Source organism: Cetorhinus maximus, chromosome 15 (assembly GCF_964194155.1).
Source record: "Cetorhinus maximus chromosome 15, sCetMax3.hap1.1, whole genome shotgun sequence".
Lineage (NCBI taxonomy): Eukaryota > Metazoa > Chordata > Chondrichthyes > Lamniformes > Cetorhinidae > Cetorhinus > Cetorhinus maximus.
In genome coordinates, this window is record NC_135893.1 from 38,531,472 (window position 1) to 38,557,274 (window position 25,803).

The following is a 25,803-nucleotide window of genomic DNA, read 5'->3' on the forward strand; positions in this document are numbered from 1 at the left end:
AGACCTGGGCAATATCCAGGCTTGGGCTGACAAGTGGCAAGTAACATTTGCGCCACACATGTGTCAGGGAATGACCATTTCCAACAAGGAAGAATCCAACTATCGCCCCTTGATGTTCAATGGCATTATCACCACTGAATCCCCCATTATCAACATCCTGGGGGTTTCCATTGATCAGAAACTGAACTGGGCCAGCCATATAAATACTGTGGCCACAAGAGCAGGTCAAAGACTAAGAATTGTGTGAAGAGTAACTCACCACCTGACTCCCCAAAGCCTGTCCACCAACTACAAGGCACAAGTCAGGAGTGTGATGGAATACTCCCCACTTGCCTGGATGAGTGTAGCTCCCGCGACACTCAATAAGCTTGACAGCCTCTAGGACAAAGCAGCCCACTTGATTGGCACCACATCCACAAACATTCACTCCCTCTACCACCAATGCACAGTAGCAGCAGTGTGTACCATCTACAAGGTGCACTGCAGGAATTCACTAAGGCTCCTTCAACAGCACCTTTCAAACCCACAACCACTACCATCTAGAAGGACAAGGGCTGCAGATAGATGGGATTACCACCACCTGGAAGTTCCCCTCCAAGTCACTCACCATCCTGACTTGGAAATATATCGCCATTCCTTCACTGTCGCTGGGTTAAAATCCTGGAATTCCCTTCCTAACACCATTGTGGGTATACCTACACCACATGGACTGCAGTGGCTCAAGGAGGCAGCTCACCACCACCTTCTGAGGATGGGAAATAAATGCTGGCCCAGCCAGTGAAGCCCACATCCCATGAAGGAGCAATAAAGAAAAGAGCTTTATCAAGATAAAGCAATGGACATTGTGTACCAATATTTTAGTAAGGCCTTAGTAAGTACAGTTCCTCTGGAAAAGCTGGTACTGGAAATAAAGAAAGCAAGAATCAGTGGAAATATTTTTCAGCGTAAGTCTGGGAGAATGTTAAAACTGAGGTCTCATAGGGTCTGATGTGGGACCTCTTTGCTTAATCTCATCGTAAATGTTCTAGGTCACAAGCACAATGACTAAAATTGCAGATGGTACAAAGCTAATGAAGTTGGTAGATTCCAAAGTTAAACAGGATAAGCTGCAGTGGGGTTTGAATGTACTTGGGTGGCAGATGAAACTCAAAGTAGAAAATACCAAGTGCTTCAAATGGGCCCAAAAATCCAGGTAGGAACCATTTCTTAAATGGAAAGAAAATAACGTATATGGAAAATTAAAGAGATCTGGGGGTCAAGATTGACAATAAATCGAAGTTATCACAACCATGTTCAGTTATAGTGATATAGCTAATCAGATGTTAGAGTGTATTCGAAAGTCAATATTGAATCCAAATAGTGTGTTCATCCTGCCACTTCATAAATCATTGATGCGACCACTCTTAGAATGTTGGGTTTCATTGTGCAAAAAGGATGTTACAGCTATTTAAATGGTACAGAAGATAACCAAAATAATTGAGGAGCTGGAGGCACTTGATTATGAGGAGCGAATGTGCACATTGGCCATGGGTCTGGAAAAGGGATATGATTGCTATTATTGAAAAAGATGGTATGATTATTCTTTTCAGGATTCTAAAGGGATATATAATGTTTCAACTTGCAGAAAAGCAGAACCAGCTTAAAGCAAGGTAAATTCAAAGCTAATTTACTGAAACATTGGCCGAGCTATTAACAAAAACTATGGAGTGTGTGAAGAAGGCCCAAACTGACAGACTTAATGGCAGGACCTCGTTAAAATATTGTAGGGCTGCTTCCCACAGCAGTCAGCCTAATGGACAGCCTGGCTATCAAGCAGGAGGAAATATAGTGACAAGAGGTTGTAGGTAGGGGCCCTTGCACTGTAAAGACAGTATCAATGCCACTTGGAAATTGGAGAGCTCGGGAAATAGACAATCATGAGAGTTGGTGGGAGACTGGAAATCGATAATGGGAGAGCTCATAGGCTTCCTTGGGGAGTTGGAGGGAGACATTCCTACTCCTCCCGGCCCACATTGACTGCTAAAAGAGTCACTGACCTCGGAGAGCCAACTTCAGACCCATGCCTGCCTTTTGTGTGAGCCATGGTCATGGCCTGATATTGGCACAAAATTTGTAAGGCAGAAACTTCGACAGCCTGACAGTTCTTCGACAGTTTTGACAATTCCTTGACAGTTATTTGACAGCTTGTCAATTCATTGACAGTCCCTTGACAGTTCATTGACAGATTGACAGTACCTTGACAGTTTATACACAATCGTGTTTACTTTTAACAACCCCAAAGGGTGCCTTACCTCTCCCAAAGAGTTGCTTACCTCCACAATAGGTATGCCGGGACCAGATCCAAAGGGGTACCTTACCTCTCCAAAGGGGTAACCCTGGCTGTTCAAGTGAATCCACCAAGTTCAGACCTCCTTTTACTTGGTCTAATATACACACCCCAGGTTTAACACTCCTGGCCTACCAAAATCTCAGTTCAGTGGAGGCAGATGGTAATTTAAATGGCCAGCTGCCTCCGTAAACCACGCATGCGCAAACCCTTGCCCAACTCCACTCCCATCCCCACGAAAATTTTACATGCCGTGTTTGGGAGGGGCACTTAGAATTTGTGGCCATTTCCGGGATTTTCGCCACGACATAGACGCTCTTTGTCATGGAAAAAATCCATGCCATTGTTTTTGCATAAAGGGTTATGAGCTTATGGAATGTATTACTGAAGTTTATGATTGAGAGTGGCTGAAGACAAAAAGATCTGAAAATATTTCCTGACAAGGAATCGTGTAATTATAGTACTTTTTATATCTGTAGTGAATGCAAAAGCTTTGAAGCCATTTCAAATGGGTGGAGTTATTAGACTTCAAGCATGTACAATCATTAGCTTTCCCTTTGTTTACCTTCTGTTACAGTCAAGACTGTGGGCCAATGCCATTGTCTTCTGTCCTTATGACAAACTCCATTCCCAACCACCAATTTCATTCCTCTCTGAGGCTGAACCAGACTGTTCTGACGCCAAGATAAGTTTCCAACCACATATCTGCATAATCACTAAGATTTCCACCTCTGTAAAACTAACCGTCTCCACTCCTGCCTCAGCTTATGTATTCAGCTGGCACACAAGTGTTAATTACAGAAAACACAACAATGTTTAGCAAAAAATAAAAGGACATTGTTGTAGCCAACTGTTTGGCTCACATTTTGCACTATGCAACAAGATATGCTGTCAGAAATCTTGATGTTTATGCAGAAATCATTCTCAAGATATATGCTCATTTTGGCATTTCTGCCAAAAGAACACAGCAACTGAAAGAATTCTGTGATTTTGTTGAAGTGGAAAAGTACAATCTATTTAGGCACATTGTGACCAAGTAGCTTTCTCTACTGCTGGGTTACTGACAGATTGCTGAAATGCTGGAAACCTGTGACAAGCTACTTTCAGAATTTTGGTGAGGAAGAGTGCCCCAAAATACTATGGAGATGCTTTCAGGACAAGGGGATTGCCAATAAAATGGCTATTTTCTCTTTCTCAGCAGTGCTCTGAAACTATTCACGGACAGTACTGAAGCTTTAGAGGACAAGCTGTTCAATGTCCTCTCTGTATGAGCTGATGAGTGACATGACTAGGAACCTGGAGAGAAGGATTCGGGATAGGTTTTTGGGGTGACAGACTGGAGCAATTAACACCAGATGAGGCAAGAAAATGTGAGAAAGAATTTTTAATTTTTTTTTACAAAAGATTCAGGAAGTACTTGATTGACAGATATGCCAAAACACTTTCACAACAGAATTTTCAAAATTTGTCCTTGCAAATGCTGTGTTCTTTGAAGAATTTTACATTGGCGTTCAAGCATGCAATCTTAAAGAGATTGACATGGTGGGGTGTGTGAAGAATTGGGCATTGTGGAAAGTAAGTTTTCCTCCCATGAGATGAAGCATTGCAAGATCAGCGAGGAGAGGTACCTAACGAACACAAAGAAAATCGGTTCCTTTGTATTCTCCAGGAATGCTTACACAGGCTTCTTTCATGATGACTACTGCTTGGAGAAATGAGAGGAACAGGTTGGAAGTGGACAACGTGAAAGAGCTCTAAATCTGCATCAATTTCTTAGAAGAATGCAAAGAAATGTACTTTGAGTTCTTGGAGAACAAAAATCTACTGAATGCTGCCAGGATTGGACTACTTTTTTTTATTTGTTCATGGGAGTCACTGGCTGGGCCAGCATTTATTTTTCAGAGGATCTGGAGTCACATGTAAGTCAGAGCAGGTAAGGACAGCAGATTTCCTTTCTTAAAGGACCAGGTGGGTTTTTATGACAATCCACAATGGTTTCATGGTCATCAACAAACTTTTAATTCATTTGCTATGGTGGGATTTGAACCCAGGTCCCCAGAGCATGGGTCTCTGGATTACCAGTCCAGTGACAATGCCACTATGCCACCACCTCTCCTACTAGTTATCATTTGGCTGGGCTTAGGCTCATAGCCATTTTTGCATGTGCACGTGTGGGAGCTGGCTTACAGGGGAGGCGGGATCTGTGTCTGGTATTCCTGGCCTTTGCCAGTGGCTACCCTAGTCTCAATAGCCCTGAACTCTCTCAGCTCCAATGGGTCCCTGGCCTCTGATTTGAGTTCACACTTCTAATTGTTTTTTCACTGCCCACCTTTTTTTTTGGATTTCCTGTCTTAGCTCCAACTACACACTTTACCTCCAGTATGCATCTTTAAAGCGTAGAGCACAATTTTAGCTCTTTTAACACTAGGGCATTTCCTTATCTCCTGCTGCACTATTTGCGGCTGCCCGATCAGCCATTACGTGTCTGCTCTCTCGGGCTCTTAGCCCAGTTCTTCCACTTTACCACCTTATACCCTGATTTTGAAAGCACTCTCAGAACTCTTCTCTTCAATTGTCTTTGATTTCCAAACCTTCTCCATCTATCCATTTTCCCTTCTGCCCAGTGTTTATTGTTTGGTTTTCTTTTGCCCTGCTAACGCTAAATCCAAGGGACAGCTTTTTGTTATAGAATTGCAAATAGTTGATGTGATAAAACAAATCAGTAACTATGGCTGGGATTTTCTGCTCCTGATCACGGCGGGTGTCATGGCGGGCATGAGAAATACATCTCGTGAGAAGGCCCAAAACCGGTTTTACGATGATGTAAAACAAGGAAGCGATTTTGCGCTTCAGCCGTCAATGGCGGGTCGCATTTCCTGCATAAATCAGTATCTCATTACGACACTTGCCCAACAGAATCATCCCTCCAAACTGGATTAAGAGCCCATGTTGGCATGCAATTAGAATGGCGTGTTTCACACCAGGATTTAAACAACATGCAGCTGGTGACCTGCACTTTGCTCCTGACTCTCCAGATCTAATCTACAGATTAGAGGGTAGCTAATGTAACCCCACGATTTAAAAAGGGAGGCAGAGAGAAAACAGGGAATTATAGACCAGTCAGCCTGACGTTGGTAGTGGGGAAAATTCTAGAGTCCATTATAAAAAATTTAATAGCTGAGCATGTGGAAAACAGTGGCAGAATCAGACAGAGTCAGCATGCATTTATGAAAGGGAAATCATGTGCGACAAATCTACTGGAATTTTTCGAGGCTGTAACTAGTAGAGTTGATGAGGGGGAGCCAGTGGATGTGGTTTATTTGGACTTTCAGAAGGCATTTGACAAAGTCCCACATAAGAGATTGGCGTGTAAAATTAAAGCGCATGGGATTGTGGGTAGTGTATTGAGATGGATAGAAAACTGGTCAGCAGGCAGGAAACAAAGGCCAGAATTTTCCGGCTGATGTGCGGATGGCATAGCCCACATGTCAGCGCGTAAAATGATGCGCGCTGACGTTGTGCGAGTGTGCCAATGTCAGCGCACACCATCATGATATTTCGGTGGGTCGGCGTGATCAGTTCGCCCGCCATTAATTGAAGGGCTCATTAAGCTCCTTAACTTGCCAATTGTGTACGAATTTGAGGGGTCTGTGCGAACTTCGGGTCGGCGCATGGGCCCAACGGGAAGGCTGGTAGGAGATTATTTAAGAAAACTTTTGCAATGTCGGGATATGTGGACTCAGAGGGGTTGTTCATGTTTTTCACGAAGTTATAATTGATGAAAGTGTTTAAAACATACCTGTGTGATTGTTAGTAGTTCTCATCGATGTCCAAGAGGTTTTCGTGTAAAGTGAAAACATTCTGCAGACAGCATTCTTTTTCGGCCTTGCAGCTTTCCAGAGGCCTCCATTTAGCCTGGGGCTATGGGTTCTGACCTCTCCAGTAGAGGCAGCTCCCCTGCGGAGGAAGGGAGGGCTAGAATAAGGAGGAGGCCAGGACTGGACAATCAGCCTCCAAGGGAGGCACCTTTGAGTGTCCAGACGCAGGCACAAGGGGCGCAGGGCCAAGAGTTTGTCCAAGGTGTAAGGGGCCGCAGACGACGCCACTATCCTGCTGCCAGGGTATACAGGCGGTGAAGCAGCTACCTCAATATGACTGAGGTGCAGGGCCGAAGGAGGCTCCGACTCTCAAGGGAGACAGTCAACTATGTTTGTTAGATGATTGGCCCTGAGATCTCCCCTAACTGTGTGGGAGGACACCCCGTGCCAGCAGCTCTGAAGTTCACAGTTGCCCTCTGGCTCCTTCCAGGGTTCGGCGGGTGATCTTTGTGGTGTCTCCCAATCAGCTGTCCACACTTGTGTCAAGCAGGTTACAGACACTCTGTTCAGACGGGTATCCACCTTTATCCACTTCCGCTGCGACTACGCAAGTCAGGCACAGTGAACCAGAGGCTTCGCAGCCATTGCTGGATTCCCCCGCGTCCAGGGTGCTATAGATTGCACACATGTGGCCATCAAGGAGCCAACAGGTGAGCCCGGTGCCTTTCTCAACAGGAAGGGCTTCCACTCCATGAACGTACAGATAGCGTGCGATCACAGGATGCAGATTTTACAAGTCTGTGCAAGGTTCCCAGGCAGCTCCCATGACGCCTACATCCTTAGACACTCTCAGGTGCTGGGGCTCTTCAGTGCTCCGGCTTGGCTAGATGGTTGGCTGCTGAGTGACAAGGGCTATCCCCTGTGAAGGTGGCTCATGACGCCAGTACGCCGTCCAAGAACAGAAGCTGAGCATCGGTACAATAGGAGCCAGGGCACCACAAGGGCTGTGGTGAAGAGAGCCATCGGTCTTCTCAAGATGTGCTTCCGTTGGCTGGACTGCTCAGGGGGCGCACTCCAGTACCCCCAAATCGTGTCTCTCTGATCGTGGTAGTCTGCTGTGCCCTGCACAAGCTTGCGCTGGAAAGGGGGGATGCAATTGATGATGAAGACCTTGACGCCTTGGATGAGGCTGCACATGATGAATCCAGCAGTGCCTCAGAGGATGAGGAAGCATGGGGCGACGATGAGGGCCACAACAATGACTTGCGTTTACACCAAGGAGGCAGGGACACCTGGGACAATTTAATCGTAAGAACGTTCAGCTAGCAAAAACATACATAGATCAGCAGGAGCAGCATTGCCTGGAACTTCCACATGTGGCACTTAGGTGTGCTACCTCTTCAACCTGATCAGCTGCAAATAAGGCCTTAGTACAGAAACATCAATCTCCACTCTAACACTCATGATAATTATGTGAAAATGAAAAAAGCACAACAATGAAAAGACGCTCAGCCATGGTAACAAAGGTGGACTTTATTCTGTCCACGATTAAGGCCCATATGATTATTCGACAATGTTACAAAAAGGGGTCCCTATTCTAAGGCCAACACAAAATCACCAGTGACATACCCGGGGAGTGCCTAAGGTGCCTTATGTTTTCGTTTTCGGGTGCTCTGTCCAGGTGCTGCCCCATCGCTCGGAGTGGCTTGTGAAACAGTCTGCTGGCTCTGCTGTCCTATTGGCCTAGATGACCTTGGCGGGCGTCCTCTGGCCCGTGGAACCTGTGATGGCCCCGCCTGGGAGGGAGTGGCCAGCTCCTGAACTGGCACCTCCCCAGTTGTCACAGCCTCAATGGAAGCAACATTGACTGGCAGAGGGGTGGAGGAGCTGTTGCCCTCATCCGGAGCACCATGAGAGGAGCTCGCAGCAACGGCAGGCAGCTGCTGCGCCGACGTGAGGTCCAAATCTACCTCCCTACTCACCGCAGATGCATGGGCACTGAGTGCCGGCGCTTGGTGTCCACAACATCTCCCACAATGGAAAACACCATCTGTGGCCAGAACCGCTGTGAGGGCTTGCAGGTCAGAGCGTGACCCAATCATATTTTGATCCATTTGGTGGAAGCCCCTATGAGAGTCGCCAATCTCTCATTGAAGGAATCCTGATGCTCTGCCCTGAGGGCAGATTCTTCGTGTGCACTCTGCCTAGACTCCTCCGTCGCAGAGAGCAACCGAACCATTCCCTCATGCAACCCTGCCAGATGCAAACACACTTCCTGCCGCCTTTCCCGCAGCTGCTGCAATGGGGACAGCTCCAGAGGCATGTCATTAATGCCGGACTCAGCATGTGCCTCCTCCCCTGCAGCCCTCTGACTGCTGGAGCCATCAGCACTCTCTGCCCCTACCATCTCCTCCAGTCATCGTGATGTGCCCTCTCCGCTGTGACCCGGGACACTAGCCGATGGTAAATTCCTCACCGAGGTGTGTGTGTCTGCCCTGGTGGCTGGCTGGCTGAAATGATGTGCCGCAAGTTGCACATGTTGCCCCTCAGATGTGAAGGGGGGGTCACGGGAAGAGGGGATTTGGATCAGCCGGACAATCCAGAGTCACATGGGTGAATGGCCCCGGGTTATTGAGCTGCTGGTCCTCCTCCCTATGGGTGGCCGAGGGCCCCTGGCTGATTCCTTGAGGAGAAGGGGCAGCTGGAGTGAGAGCAAGGTGCCTCACAGCCCTCTCGCGTTGACATTGATGGATGCCACCAATGGCTATAGCAATGGAGTGCAGCTCCTGCAGCAGTGCAGGTCTGATGTCCTGGACCAAGGCCGTCACGGCGGCCGCCAACTTGCCAGTGTTGACCTCGGTGCATTGGCATGCCTGCGCTATCACCTCAGACTGAAGGTGGATGGACTCCTCCATCGTGCGTTGCAATCTGAAGAGTGCAGCTGACATCCTGTCCTGATGTTCCTGTGCTTGTCTTTGCAACTCCAGCAACTGATTTAGACCTGAGTCCGGAGGCTTGTCATCAGACTTGGGCTCAGCAGATTCGTGGCCGTCAGCAGTCCTCCAAGTGCTGGTGACCTCTGATGTCCCTGCCTCCTCCTGCTGTGGAACAGATGTTGCGCTGTGCTCACCAGATTGTGACCCCGAGGCTACTCTAGAGCTAGGTCCCACTGAGGTGTGTCTCTGAGCTGGTGGAGGGTGTGGGTGAGCGCTGTGACAGGTCTTCAAAGGTGCTGTCCTCAGGTTTCTCTTCTGAGGTGTCGTCCGGTCTGGAGCTGAAGGCCTGGCTCATGGATGCCCAGGGCAGCTTCCCAGAGGTGCCTACAAAAGAAAGAAGAGACAATTAGTGCGTGGCAGGTGACTCTGAAACAGGCGAAATTAGTCACATTATGTTGTCTGATGGACGTTCTAGTGCAGGATCATCACTTGGGTGTGCCGCTGACCTCACCATCAGCGCAGGTATGGTCTAAGTTTTCTGCAGTCAATTCTATGGCTCTGTTCTCAAAGTCTGTGAGAACCTTGATCTTGAGAACTCCATCCCCAGTATGGGACCTTTCCTTATTGTGAGCCAGCTTGTCCTGCATGAAGACAGATGGGGAGAGTGTGAGCAACACACATGCAAGGGTAGATGATAAGGATGCCTTGCATGTGTGGGTGGCGAGTGGAGCCCTAGACAGGATTCAGACGCAAATTCCAGAGGAGATGAGGTCAGATGGAGACGTGAGGTGTGAAAATGAGTGGTGATGTCCCGAGGTGGCAGTGAGTGAGATCCTTGTGAATGTGTGATGGGCTTGAGAGTGTGTGAGTTGTGAGTGATGAGATAGTTGACTTACCCTGGTGGAACAGATGAGATCGTTCATCCTTTTTCTGCGCTTGGTGGCTGACCTCTTCTGCAAGGCATTTGCACTGATCACCACTGCGCCTCCCAAGCTAAATTGGTCACCTTGGTGGAAGGCCTACAGCCAAAGCAGGGGTACAGGACATCACAGTGGGCCTCGACTGTGTTCAACAGGTGCACCAGTGTGGCGTCACTGAATTTGGGCGCAGCATACTTTCTGCCTTTGGGAGCCATGTCTTCACTGGAGCTGCTGCAGAGAGTGCGAACGCTGTGCAGGGACGCTGTTTAAATATGATGCCTGGAGTTAGGGAGCGCTAAGATCAAGGCGGGGCAGGCGAATCAGATGCCACCCGCCAGCGGAATGGCATGTTTCCCATGGATGAATAATTAATTAACTGTGATGTGGACAATTCACCACAAAAAGCCGCCATTGTAGCTGGCGGGTGGAACACCGTTTTTTCTGGCCGCTAACAGACTTTGCGCAGTTCAGAGAAAATCCCAGCCTGTGACTTGAGGTTGCAGTCTGATATTAGCAAACAAATACTTAGCACACTCGACTTAAAACACTCTATTTTAACAGTTGCATGGGTCAACACTCACCGAAATAGTTGATGGAGGAATTTCAGACAAACATATTGAATGCTTTTATGCAAGTACACAGTTTAAGATCCTTAAGTCATTGAACGATATTTTAGGCTACAAATGTCTACAATGGAAAAACAGTTCACAAAGCAGTAGTGCTTTTGATTTTGTGACTAATATATCTCCACCAAGTTACTCATCAAGTCTAATGACAGAAACGGTGGTGTACCACTAGCTTCACTGGACTGGTAATCCAGAGACCAAAGTTAATGCTCCATATAGAATCTGGTGGAATTTAAATCCAATTAATATGATCTGGAATTTAAAGCTAGTCTCTGTAATGGTGACCATGAAACTATCATCGATTGTCATTAAAACCCATCTAGCTCACTGCCATCTTTATCTAGCTGGCTCTTATGTGACTCCAGATCCACAGCAATGTGGTTGACTCTCAACTGCCCTCTGAAATGGCCAAGCAAGCCACTCAATTCAAGGGCAGTTACAGATGGGCAACAAATGCTGACCTTGCCACTGACTTCTACATCTGATCAAAGAATAAAACATGAGATTTTCCAAGAATGGCAGAGACACTTGAAACTCAAAAATGAATTCCTCTTCGACAAAGGTCAAATATTCCGGATATGCAGAAAGTAAACAGTACAGATGCCAAAAGTATTGAAAAGAAAGATTTGCATTTATATAGCACTTTTCACGACCACTGACCATCTCAAAGTACATTACAGCCAATGGAGTTTTTTCTGGAAGTGTAGCCACTGTTGTAATGTAGGAAATGCAGCAGCCAATATCCATTCAGCGAGCTCCCACAAACTGGGATGTGATAATGGCCAGATAATCTGTTTTTTGTGATTGAGGGATAAATATTGGCTAAGACACCTGGGACAACTACCCTGCTCTTCCTCATAATAGGGCGATTGGATCTTTTACATTCACTCAAACAGGCAGATGAGGCCTTGGTTTAATGTCTCATGCTGGACTCAGTGCATTGGAGTGTCAGCCTTAATTATGTGCTCAATCCCTAGAGTAAGTCTTGAACCTGGAACTTTGTGATTTCAAGACAAGAGTTCCACCAACTGAATCATGGCTGACACTCTCATGTTATTAAAAAGGGACACATTCTAAAAACTTTCATTTGCATGGGTGTTAAAAGAATTGATGAGAATTCCATTCTATGCTTCATTCCAATTCCAAGAATTGTGCTCTGCATTGTGTCAATGCTGTTTCTGGTGATACTTCTTTGTACAGAGTTATGTTCCTTGGCCAGACCCCCATGTTTTTGGTAAGATTTGGTTAGGGACCAATAAAGTTTTGGTTAAAGTAGACAAAGTTTGAGATTCAAGACACTTGTTCAGTTAAGAAAGCCACAAGAGTCCACTGATTATGAACAAAGATAAACTTTACTATACAAGGTCAGAAAGATAAAGCAATTTATAAAATCTATCTTACACTCTAACATGCAGATTAAGTATGAGGAACATGTGAATTAACAAGTCAACTGTGGTCGAACACACATTACATAATAAATGACAGATGCGACCAAGACAGTCCATGGATTTCTCAACAATCTGCCCAGTAATGCTGTGAGTCAACCAATCTCACTTGAAACCCTGTCTCTCTCACAAGGCATTACAATTTTTATCTTTGAAGATCTAACCTGGGAATTCTCGCAAAAAATGACTCCAACTCGGAAGGCATCAACAACGGCCCACCTCGCAGGATTTCACTCTCATCTTCCAAGATTCTGTTTCCTGGATTTCCAAGTCTAAACTCAAGCACCAACTCAGGAGCACAATTTCAGCTCTTCAGCTGTGCTGAGCATAACACCACTGCTCCAAAGGAGTACCTTTGCTCCAATGACCCGCAACACTGAGTCAGCAACTTTCTGTTGCCTTCTTAGATCTTCAGGGATTCTCCTGAGCGCGCTTCAATTGCCAGACTTGGACGGCACCAATGACAGCTCACCTTGCAGGGTTTCAATCTTGTCTCCCTAGATTTTGTTCCACTGGATTCTGAATATGCACTCAAGCACCAACTCACAAGCACAACTTCAGATCTTCAGCCGCGCCGAGCAGAACACTACTGTTCCAAAGGGGTACCAACCTTCAGCTGTTTGTTTCACTTAAAGTCTGCTCCCCATTGCCCTTTTCCTGTTTGGAGCCTGTTTCTTTGCTTTTCTCTTTTTAACTGAACTGGGACTTTTTCCAGACCCTGTCTCCTCTCTGGAACTCTTCTTTGGGACCTCTCCATGTCCCTTCTCCTTTTGGGACCTTTCCCTGTCCCCTGCCTAGGACTCTTCTTCTCATTAGCACTCTGCTCCTGGTCACCTGACCCAGTTTTTGTGCCATTTTTCATACTGCATTTTTCATCACTGGGCCCATAGGACGTAAAAACGTGGTGAGCTCCCAGTCTGCGCTTGCACAAAAGCTCAGAGGTTCGTGGGGAGTTGAAGTCCCCGACCTCTGCTCACAATGTTATAGTAAGTATGGAATGGTTTTCCTAACAACAGTTACTCAAAAAGTACACTTACAGTGAGAGAGTTTGAATGATAGGCGGCAACCCCCACCACACCCATGCTCCCATGTTGATCGCATACTCTGCTCAAGCTTACATTTTTATAGGAATGTATAAATGCAAGTTGTTGTCATTGCTATTGCAATCTGCTAACAGTTTCCACTTTCCTTTTAATGGTATATTTTGTATGGAAAGTATGGGAGATTGGTCTACACAGGCTAAGATACGCAATTTGATTAGAAGACTGATGAGCCACAGTGATTTCAGAGCTAAATACAGGTGCTTATACAGGTGCCCACTCAGGTTTGTATACCTCGGTCTCATGTAATTTGTACCAGTAGTAACTGGAATAATGAATGCTACAGTTGTAGCGTGCTTTTCCCATTTGTGTGGTATTATTTTCATGCTGCACAAATCTCAAAACATACAGTGGCCAAAAATCTGCAATTATAGTACATAATTGCTGTTGTGATTTGAGGTCAGGAGTGGAGGTCAGCGAATGGTATAACATGGCATTTATACCGGGATTTCATCTCTGCAGATTTCTATAGCTTTCCTTTTATCATTTTAAGAACTTTGGTGTTAATTTTGAGACCACCTGGGAATGCATATCTTGGATGGACAGCGGTTTACTCTAGCTGCAGTGCAAGTGTCACCAATGTTGTCATCTGACCAGTCTTACAATTCTGGGTCTTCTCTATTAATTCCACTTAGTTTTTTTCTAGTTTTATAACTTATCTTTCTTCTTTGTTTCTTTGCTCCTTCTGGTTTCATTGAGCATTATAGTTATGTGCTTGCTGTGTTGTGAATATACAGGCATAAAAACCCAGAGCACATGGACTAAAACTCCACTTCAACTGTACACAAACAGTTGGCTTACAAGGTCCAATGGTATAATTCATTCATCAACCAACTTATTTAGTCTGCTGATAGAAAAGAAACATAAACCCAACTGTATACAACTGTGTTTTTTTTTCCCTATTGAAGAGGTATTTGATTCATAGGTCCTGATGTTTACTGATACATAAGTAGAGCGGGGAGGGGATGGGAGGGAGGACTTCAGGAAACCAGGTAACTTGGAAGACAGCTTAAATCTGAGGCATATAGCCTTAGTATAATGCATAAATGGCCAACCTGAATCCTGGGAGCTGGCTGGTTTCCTGCCACCTACACTGCACCCCACTGACAAACCTTGTCCCATCTCCTTTAAAACCATTAGTGGGTGGGCTGTGGACATATTGAGATTTTAAAATGTTAACATCCCACCTGACCCCCACCCGTGTGTTTTTTGGTGGATAAAATTACCCCTGTAGAAACAAAATATTTTTGAGCCGCAAACATGATTTTCAAGACCCTCGTTCTTTGTCTACCTAGCAGTTATTGGCTGAGAAATTCCTACTTTGCTGGAAGCAAGTGGAGCTTCCACTGTAAGTCCAGTAAAGTTATACAGTGAGAGCAACTTTGAGGAATTTCCCAGCTATTACAATGAATCTTTAGATTTAGTGACAAAGTGATTTAAGAGCTAAGAAGTTCATTGGTAGGTTCAAAGAATGTCTAACCAATTTCTGGAAATAGCTCTTTTAACCAATTTATATTAATTTATGTGCTGTGCAATTCTTTTTGCTAGTTAGCAAGGTTCATGTTAATGGCTATTCTTGCAAATCATTATGTAGAATGAGTGCTGTGATGAAGCTTGGTTTGGTGTTTCAAAACACGAGAAAATGCATTTGGTCTAAGAATTTTCAAATGATTTCAGGCATTTTTCTTGAGTTTTGTGTGCCTTTTTTCGTATTACAGTAGAAGAGGTAGATGCATCATTTATCATTTATGTTTCTTTTTGCTTGGTAGTTTGCTGATACCATTAGAAAGGGAAGAGTAGCACCGTTTGTAAAATTTTAACTTTAGAACTGCATCATCATATAAGTACCGAAGTAAAACATTCTTTCACATTATTAATGAGTGCAATTAATACTCAACTGTTTAATTTGGGTTGAATTAGGCTTTACCTCCATTATTATTGCACTACAGTGACCACAGTATTGTTGAGGTTGTTGTACCTGAAAAGGCTGCATGCCTGTTGAAGTCTGAACTTACCCAGAGCAGAACACGCATTAAGTTGTCTAGCAACAGCTCCATCAGCCAGGTCAAGAAGAAATCCGAAAAGGAGAAACCAGCAAGCATAGTAGTGGTGCCTATGGAATAATTATAGAAGTTCTTAAATAAAATGGTGACATTGCTAAATAGCTTTATGATTGACATCACTGTTAACAGGAAAATGTCATGTTTAAGGTTCAAATAATCTTTTGAGAGTTATAAACCATTTTAATGTACAGTACTTTAGTCTTTGTACTAAAAATGTATTATTAATCTCACCCAGGGCCTGGGAGAGCGGATGCAGACGTTATAAACGCTGTGGCCCGTGTTCAGTGTTCTAAATGGCGTTTCTTGTCGCGCAGTGCCACAGATCTGACAGACTGGCTAAAAAAAATCAGATCTGTCGGGCTGAAGGCTCTGATATTTAACAATCAGGTCTGACAGTGTCAGTGTCAATTTCACTGGTTGCTGCACTGCTGCTTCTGACCATTGGGCAGCTTCTTGGTTCCGATTTTTCTTTTGAAAAGCCGACCAGAAAACCACAAAACAGACCAAAGGTCAGCAGCAGCGCAGAAACTGTCAGAATGAGAATGCTCTTCGTTGAAAAATGGTAAAGTCAAATCCCTGTAATTTTAGAACCAACTGGATGCTGTGTATTTGTGTGTGTGGGTGGGAGGGGGAAATTTGGTGGGGGGTGGTGGGTTTGGAGGGGAGATTAGAGGTGGGTTGGGGGAGGTTAGATTGGGGGGGGTGGTTTAGAGGGGGCTGGGGGGATGTTGGAATGGGTGTTAGGGGGACATTAGAGGGGGGCTGAGAGGGGGAGGTTGGAGTGGGTGTTAGGGGGATATTAGAGGGGGGTTGTGAGGGGGAGTTTGGAGTGGGGGTTGGGGAACATTAGGGAGGGGTTGGGGGAGGTTAGGGGTGGTACAAGGTTTTGGGGGTAAGATTGGAGGGGGTCTAGGCAGGAGGTTAGCTACAGATTTGAATTGTTTTTGTAAATGTAGTGATTTCTTTGAAGCCACTTTTCTAACATTAGTTGATTGCTCTGTGATTAATTATCTTTAGAGAATCAGCATTGGGCCTCTAATTTCACCATTGCTATCATCACTGCCTACTGCATGTAGATGTAAGAAAGACAAAATCTACATTTATACAGCACCTTTCATGATGTCCCAAATTGCTTTACAGCCAATTAAGTACTTTTGGAGTTACAGTCACTGGTATAATGTAGATAATGTTATCAAATGGCGGAGCAGGCTTGAGGGGCCGAATGGCCTATTCCTGCTCCCAATATGTATATTAGTACTTCATTCTGGATGGATGAGATGAATGGCGCTAGATGGCTTTGTCATCCATAATTATCTTGCTACTAGAGGGCGGAATCATGGCTGGAGTTCTGTTTATTTTGTTGCTAATGAAAGTTTACTGTGAGCGGGCTTTGTGGAGTGAGATTGCCAGGACAAAAGTGTGTAATGAGCTCATAGTGAATCAGTAACCTGTTTTACAGTGCACATGATTCTCAAGAATCTTTTCCATTGACTTCAATCTTGTCCTTTTGTCTACTTACCTATCATCCCACTCCGTCTTGGTGCTTTTATGAGTTTCTTGAGGTATTGAAATATCGTGATGAAGTTGTGTTGCATAGTAGATATTGAAAATATATTGTAGTGAGAAGCAGCAAATCAGCAGAGTGTTCAGGCTTGCTGATCGAGAAAATACAAATATAATTGTGAACTATTCGGTCTTTGTCCTCTGGCCTCTTAAAAATTTTGTTGCACAGAGACACCCGAGGGCTCCAATGCTTTTCACTGAATGTGATGACCTCTGTTGTTCAATCATTCCACTTTGTTGCTCGGGAGTCATGGATCTTTCTACCCTATGAGATTACTGTTAAAATAGAATCCAATTGCACCCCTTCTATGAAATAATTATATTGAATAATATCATGTGCCCAGGCAGAAGGAAGTCTTCTTCTACTCCTACAGAATGAAAAAATCTTGTGTAGTTTATCTGGGTTGCAAATATTGAATCTTTCCCCCACATACGAATTTACTGTCACCGTGTCCGTATGGTGCAATGTGCAGAACATGTTAATGAGGGCTGAGGCAGTCATCAAAATCAGTGTTATTGTCTGCACAGTGTTATAAATAACTAAAGGGATGTTTTCCTGTCAAATTAACAATATTGCACAATGTTGTTCAAGTAAAATTTGTACTCTCTGGTTTGTTTAATAGTCAAGGTGGGATCACCTACAGGGTGCACACAAACTAACACTGCATTATATCATTACTGCTCTTAACATTAATAACCCATGCTGCACATATATTGGACGATATTTGTAATCAGATGCCAACAATGAGAGCTATCTACTAGGGTCTTTCTGTGATTGTTTGGTGAATTGATTGGTGAATCTTGAAAGGGGAAAAAAATATCATTCATGATTAAGGGGGAGGGTTAAAGTGGGGGGGGGGGGGGGGGGGGGGGTGCGTGGGGTGGAGGCGGTTGGTTGGGATAAGGGGACCGGAAACAGGAGAAGCACCAAGGCCCATGATTTCTCTTCCCGGCCCTGATCTCACCACACAGTATTTGACTCCCTTCTGATTACTAGCAGCAATAACAATATAATATAAAAAACAGCATAATAAAAATAGTAAAAAGATAAAACCAAATGCACGTGGCATTCATAACAAAACAGATGAATTGACAGTGCAAAAAGAATTATATATGTATGATCTGATAGCCATTATAGAGTCATGGCTATAGGATGACAAAGACTGGGATCTGAATATTCAAGAGTGCATGACATTTAGGAAGGACAGGAAGCTAGGAAAAAATGGAGGAGTTGCTCGGTTAATCAAAGATGACATTGGTACAACAGAGAAATGATGACCTTAGTTCTGGAGATCAAGATGTAGAATCAGTTTGGGTAGAGATGAGAAATAGCAAATGTAAGAAGTCATGTGTGGGAGTGGTTTATAGGCCCCCTAACGGTAACCACAATGTAGGACAGATATACAGGAAGAAATAATGTGGACTCGAGAGAAAGATATGGTGATAATAATGGGTGATTTTACTCTCATATAGATTGCACAAATCAGGTTGACAAAGGTGGCCTAGATGATGAGTTCATTGAATGCTTTCAGAAGTTTTTTTAGAGCAGCACATTCTAGAGCCAACCACAGAGCAAGCTATTCTAGATCTGGTAATGTGCAATGAGGCAGGAGCAATTAATGACCCCAGTGAAGGTGTACCTAGGTAGCAGTGATCATAATATGATAGAATTTCAAATTCAGTTTGAGGGAGAGAAGACTGGATCTAAGGCTAGTGTTTTAAACTTAAAGAAGGGCAATTATGAGGGTATGAGGACAGAGTTGGCAGTAGAGGTGTAGTGGCAGACATTTAAGGAGATATTTCAGAATACTCAGCGAAGATATATTCCAGTGAAAAACAAAGACTCTAAGGGAAGGATGCACCATCCATAGCTAACTAAAAAAGTTAAACATAGAATCAAATTGAAAGAAAAAGCATATAATTCTGCAAAGATGTGTGGTCAGAAGATTGGACAGAATACAAAGAACAGCAAAGAATGAGTAAAAGATTAATAAAGAGAGGGAAATTAGAGTACGAGTGAAAGCTAGTAAGTTTAGTAAGTTTCTACAGTTATTTAAAAAGGAAAAGAGTAAGTAAAGTGAGCGTTGATCCTCTAGAGAATGAGATTGTGGGATTAATAATAGAAAATAAGGAAATGGCAGATGAACTCAACAGATATTTTGCACCTATCTTCACTGTAGAGGATACAAATAATATCCGAGAAATAATTATGAATCAGGAGATGAAACAGAGGGAGACACTTAAAACAATTACAATCACCAGAGAAAGGGTATTGAGATAATTATTAGAACTAAAAGCTTACAAGTACCCAGGTCCTGATGGACTTCATCCTGGGGTCTTATCTTTGGATGTGCTGTACTTATATTTCCAGAAGGCATTGACAAGGTGCCATATCAAAGGTCACTACACAAAATAAGAGCTCATGGTGCAGGCAATAACATATTAGCAAGGACAGAGGATTTGTTCACTAACACAAAACAGGGTAGTGATAAATGGGTCATCTGTCACTGTCTCAACTATTTACAAACTACATCAGTGGGTGGATGGGTCCCAGGTTTGCACTAAGTGTGATAGCGGGTGGATAAAAGGACGTTTTACCTGCTGGCCGCAATGGCGGCTTTTCACGCTGTATCGTCCCAAACCCACTGCATTAATTATGCATTCTTGGGAAACAGGCCATTTCCATGGCAGGCGGGTTCTCATGTGCCTGCCACGTGATCACCTTGCTACTTCATCACACACCTCTCAGTGCTTCCTGCCCAGGACTGCTGCATGGAAGACAGAATGGCCCTGAAAGGCAAAAAGACTGCAGCCACCCACTTCAGTGGTGTGTCCCTTGAGTGACTTTTGAACACTGTGGAGGCCCGTCGTGGTGTCCACTACCCCAGCTCTGGCCACAGGATGGGCAGCTGCATCACCAATCCAACATGGGAGGCAGTGGCAGTCAGCACCAATGCCCTGCAAAAGAGGACAGCCAGGTCTGCCAGGGTAACTCACTCTTATCATCACTCTCAACTCTCACAAACTCATCACACATCCACAGGGATCTCACACCTTAAGGGACAACATCACTAACTCTCACACACATCCTTACATCTCCATCAGGCTCATACCCTCTTGAGCTTGCGTCCTCATCCTGTCCATGTTGCCACTCAACACAAAAACATTCCATGCAGTACTCATACTCTCTCCATCTGTCTTCATGCAGGAGGGTCTTCACCCCCCCCGGAGGCATTCCGTAGGGATCGTTCCCTCTGGGACACCCTGCTCCACTCCTCCATCACCCCCTACTCCTCAACCCCCACCTATGGCACCTCCCCATGCCCACGCAGAAGATGCAACACCTGCCCCTTCACTTCCTCTCTCCTCACCGTCCAAGGGCCCAAACACTCCTTTCAAGTGAAGCAGCATTTCACTTGCATTTCCCCTAACTTAGTCTACGGCATTCGTTGCTCCCAATGCGGTCTCCTCTACATTGGAGAGACCAAACGCAAACTGGGCGACCGCTTTGCAGAACACCTGCGGTCTGTCCGCAAGAAAGACCCAAACCTCCCTGTCGCTTGCCATTTTAACACTCCACCCTGCTCTCTTGCCCACATGTCTGTCCTTGACTTGCTGCATTGTTCCAGTGAAGCCCAATGCAAACTGGAGGAACAGCACCTCATCTTCCGACTAGGCACTTTACAGCCTTCCGGGCTGAATATTGAATTCAACAACTTTAGATCTTAAACTCCCCCTCCCCCCATCCCGTTTCCTCCCCCTCCCTTTTGTTTTTTTCAATAATTTATATAGATTTTTCTTTTCCCACCTATTTCCATTATTTTTAAATCTACAACTAATACCTTGTCAATCTTTCCACCCCACCCGCACTAGAGCTGTACCTTGAGTGTCCTGCCATCCATTCTTAATTAGCACTTTTCTTAGATAATATCACCACCTTCAACACCTCTTTGATCCTTTTGTCTGTGACATCTTTTGATTATCTGCTCCTATCACTGCTTGCTTGTCCCTACAACCACCCCACCCTCAACTTCTCTCCCCCCGCCCCCCACCTTAAACCAGCTTACATTTCACCCCTCTCCTAACTATACTTCAGTTCTGTTGAAGGGTCGTGTAGACCCGAAACGTCGACTCTTTTCTTCTCCACCGATGCTGCCAGACCTGCTGAGTTTTTCCAGGTAATTCTGTTTTTGTTCATGCAGGAGAAGCCTGTTCACATCAGTAGGAAGGTGTCCCAGATCGGGGATGAAGTGGCCTACGTTAGGCCCCTCACTCATTTTGAGGAGTGTGCCATCACGCTGACTGGTGAGGACATAGACTATGGCTGCAGTGACGGTGAGGTCGGTAGCAAAAATCATTGTGAGGGTCCTGCACCACATCATCCCTCTCTCAACGTAAATGTGAGTGCTCTCTCGCTTGCTTTTGACTCTACTGCCATGCGCTACTTATCTCTACTTTGGTTCACAGGGAGATCTGCCAAGCAACCGATACCCTCAGCCAGCCAGTCTCTCAGCTCCATCCATGTCTTCGCCTTCAGCCAAGAAGACACCTCCAGCACTTACCCACACACTGCACCAGCACAGAAACACACACTTCGGTGGGGTCTAGATCTAGAGCAGGCTCAGGTTCACAATCTGGTGGTCACTGCAAGGACACACATCCGCAGATGCAGGACGCAGGTTTGTGCGTGCTCCCTGGCACTCAGATGGCTGCTGGGGATCAAGCATCTGTGAGGTCCAAGTCAGATGACAAACCTCTGGATTTGGCCTTCCAACTCATCCTGGAGTCAGCATAAGGCTTGGGAACATCATGCAGAGCTGTTGGAGGCCCTCAACAGAGTAGCACGTGAGTTGGAGGAGTGCGTCCACCTGATCTCTGATGAAGTGGTGCCCATATGTGCATGTATGGACGTCTCCATGGGGAGGATGGTGTACGGCATGGAGACTCTGGTCCAGCAGAATGCAGAGACGTGTGCAGACCTGCACTCCATTGCGGGAGCCATGGGTGAATTCCTGCAGTGGCAACACGAGGGGGAAATGGGGCACCTCAACTTCTCTCCAGGTGCCCCTTGCCCTCAAGGAGTCAGGCCAGGGCCCCTGAAGGGAGGAGGAGCGGCAGCTGGACACCCTGGGTCATCCACTCAGGAATCTCAGAGGCTGTGCTGTCCTTCCGAGTCCCCTTTGCCTGTGAGCCCCCTCAACCTCATCCTCTGTCTCCGCAGAGGGAACAGCTGGCCAAGAAGTGACTCTGGAGGGAGCAGTGTGTGTGTGGCAGGGCCTTTTGGAGCCTCGTGCAAGCACTCTCCCATGCACATTGATCCTTCACATATCACACTCACCTCAATGTCCTGAGCATTTTGAATGCTGCCTGCTGGGATTCACTTTCAGTTATCCATCTGAGCTCACCTGCATCTCCGCCCACCCAATGATCATGCTCCCATGCAGCACCTGACCTCACCCACCACGACTGTCGTTTCAGTTTTAATTTGGACAGCATGGTCTGGATTCACTTTTTCATCAGCTCCCCCATCTTTTCCCCTCCCAAGTCACCCATTTCCTTTCCTTCATCACTGTTGACCCCTCCTGGCATCACTTTCCACCTCCTTTGTGTCCTACCAGCCACAACCCTTTTCCTTTGGGTATGTCCAGGTGAGCGTGGATGTTCCCTTCCTTCCCTAAAATCCCACCCCCATCCACCTCCTCCTTCCCACCGCATGTCTCCCTCCAAGTCCCCACCAACAACCCTCGCCGTCCCTTCTATCACTACAGTCGAACCCTCATGCTCCAACCTGCCTCACTCTGCCCTTGCTCATTCTCACCATTCCCTTGTTTCATACCCACCCTCAGTTTGCTCCCCAGGAGGCAGTCATGGGCTCATCAGAGCCCTCCCTTGCACCACCCCTCCTCCTGACCCCTCCCCCACCCCTCCAGACTCCCCAGCCCCCAGCTTCGCTTAGTCCTTCCCCCTTCAGATACCCTTACTTCTTTCTCCAGCCTTACTCCCTCCCCTCTCCGCACTCTTTCCTTCCCCTGGGCAGCCTTCCCTCTCCACATTCTTTCCCTTGCACCTTCCACCCAAATGCCTACCTCCCCCATTACCCCCTCCTCCTCCCGTTCTCCCTCCCCCCCCCACCCCCGACACCTTCATTCCCTCCCTCCCGACCTCAGCTCATCCCAACATCTCTTCCTCTCCCAGTCAATCCTAGATCTTCCTCTCCCACCCCTCGGAACATATTCCTCTCCCAAACACAGCTGGACCTCCTCTACCGACCCCCACCCGACCATCATCCATTGTGGCTAGACCCTCAATGGTGACTTTCAAACTTCCGTGGGCTGCCTCGCAGCATAACTATGTCCATGAGAATCCACCCAGCATGCCATGGACGTTCCTCCAGTGTGCCATTGGTGTCAGGCTCCAGCATCTTTTGCTCCTCGGATATCTGCGATGTAAGCAAGGCCCTGGCGGTAAGATCCGACTTCTGCACATCACGTTTGTCATGACATGTTCTGCACTGGCATGCAATCACGCCAACATGGACGGACGATCTAACTTGGAGGGGGGGAATGAGTCCATCAGGCTGCCCTTATAATACGTAGGTGTATTACAATGAGGTTCCTGATGTCCGATGGCGGGGAACGCAGCCCGCCATCAACAGGCTGAGCGTATGATCGCAAACTGGTTTAATAATGTTGTGAAACCAATTTTTGGCCTTCTCGCCATATTGTCTGCTTACTCAGTCAAGCATAGCCGACCCCAGTGGGCATGGACAATTCCGCCCAATGACTTGGATGAAGGGATTGAATGTGTGGTTGCTAAATTTGCTGATGATAAAGATAGGTAGGAAAGTAACTTGTGAAGAAGACATAAGCAGTCTGCAAAGGGATATAGATAAAGTGAGCGGACAAAAGGTTGGAAGATGGAGTATAATGTGGGAAAATGTGAACTTGCCCACTTTGGCGGAAGAATAGAAAGCAGTATATTATCTAAATGGAGAGAGATTGCAGAAGTCTGAGGTACAGAGGGGTCTGGGTGTCCTGGTACATGAATCTTAAAAACTTAGTATGCAGGTACAGCAAGTGTTTTGGAAGGCAAATGGAAGGTTGGTGTTTATTGTGAGAGGAATGGAATATAAAAGTAGCGATAGTTTGCAGGTGAGACCACACCTGGAGTATTGTGTACAGTTTTCTTAAAGAAAGAATATGAATGCTTTAGAAGCAGTTCAGAGAAGGCTCACTCGACTGATACCTGGGTTGCAGCATGGGGGTTTGGTTATCTTATGAGGAAAGGTTAGACAGGCTGGGCCTCTATCCCTTGGAGTTTAGAAAATTAAGAGGTCATCTTACTGAAATATATAGGATCCTGAGCAGCCTTGACAGGGTGGATGCTGAAAGGATGTTTCCCCTTGTGGTAGAGACTAGAACTAGGGGACATGGTTTAAAAATAAGTGGTCTCCCATTTAAGATGGAGATGAAGAGAATTTTTTTCTCTGAGGGTTGTGAATCTTTGCAATTCTCTTTCCCAGAGAGCAGTGGAGGCAGGGTCATTGAATATCTTTAAGGCAGAGATAGATAGACTCTTGAATAACAAGGGAGTCAAAGTTTATTGGGGGTAGGCGGGAATGTGGAGTTGGGGCCAAGGTCAGATCAGCCATGATCCTATTGAATGGCGAAGCAGGCTTGAGGGGCCAAATAGCCTACTCCTGCTCCTGAATTTTATGTATGTTACAATTCCTGGCTATTGATCTCTTTGGCCCAATCGATTAGGAATAGCTGTGCTGTGATACAATTTTTAAAATTTAAACAAAACACAGCTATTTAAACCATTTAATATCTATTAAATCACAGTATCTTTACAGTGTAGAAGGAGGCCATTTGGCCCATCGAGTCAGCACTGGCTCTCTGAAAGAGCATTTCACCTAGTCCCACTTCCATGCCTTATCCCCGTAACCTTGCTCATTCTCTCTTTTCACGTAGCAATCCAAATCCCTTTTGAATACATTGATCGAACCCGCCTCCATCACCCTTTCAGGAAATTTGTTCCAGACTCCAAACACCATCTGGGTGAAAAATTTTTTCCTCACATCGCAGTTACTCCTTATGTGAATTATTTTGAATCTGTGCCCTCTAGTTCTTGATGTTCTCAAGTGGGAACAGTTTCTCATGATTTAGCCTGTCCATGCCCCTCAGGATCTTGAATATGTCTATCCTCTCAGCCTTCTTTTCTCCCAGGAAAACAGTCTCAAACTCTCCAATCTATCTTCATAGCTACAGTTCTTCATCAAGGGAACCATTCTTGTGAATCTCCTCTGTATTCTCTCTGATGCCTTCACATCCTCCTTCAAGTATGGTGCCCAGAACTAGATGCAATACTCCAGATGAGGCCTAACTAGCGTCTTATACAAGTTAAACATGACCTCCTTAATCTTGTACTCAATGCCACTATTAATAAAGCATAAGATACTATATGCTTTATTAACTGTTCTCTCAACATGTCCTGCCATCTTCAATGACTTATGTATGTATACACTGGGGTCACTCTGTTCCTGCACCTCCTTTCAAGCGTCTCCCTCTATTTCAGACTGTCTCACCATATCTTTCTTTCCAAAACAAGTCACCTCACACTTCTCTGCATTAAACTTCATCTGCCACTTGTCTGCCCAATTCACCAATTTGTCTATGTCCTTTTGAAGTTCAAGACTATCCCCATCACAGTTGACAACATTTCCAATTTTTCTATCATCTGCAAATTTTGAAAGCATGTCCTGCACACCAGTCTAGGTCATTAACATATCAGGAAGAGCAAGGGTGCCAACGCTGACCCATGAGGAACTCCACTACAAACCTTCCTCCAATCTGAAGAAGAACCATCACGACTCTATTTCCTGTCGCTCAGCCAATTTCATATCCAAGTGCCTACTTTCCCTTTTACACCATGACCTAGAATTTTGCTCACAAGTCTGTTGTGCAGCACTGTATCAAATGCCTTTTGAACCACATATACACATCA

General features: G+C 45.5%; 1 protein-coding gene across 7 annotated transcripts in view; it reads right to left on the reverse strand.

The window, feature by feature from the left end:
• The window catches only part of tmem269 (transmembrane protein 269), a 150,824-nt gene that overhangs the window by 39,308 nt on the left and 85,713 nt on the right, over positions 1–25,803 (reverse strand). For all 7 annotated transcript variants that reach the window (XR_013578918.1, XM_078558288.1, XM_078558286.1 and 4 more), the window contains one exon: positions 15,187–15,284. Coding sequence is in view for 6 of the 7 variants with exons in the window: in XM_078558288.1 (XP_078414414.1) it covers positions 15,187–15,284 (98 nt within the window). In the remaining variant the exon portion in view is untranslated. The remainder of the gene's footprint in view (positions 1–15,186; positions 15,285–25,803) is intronic.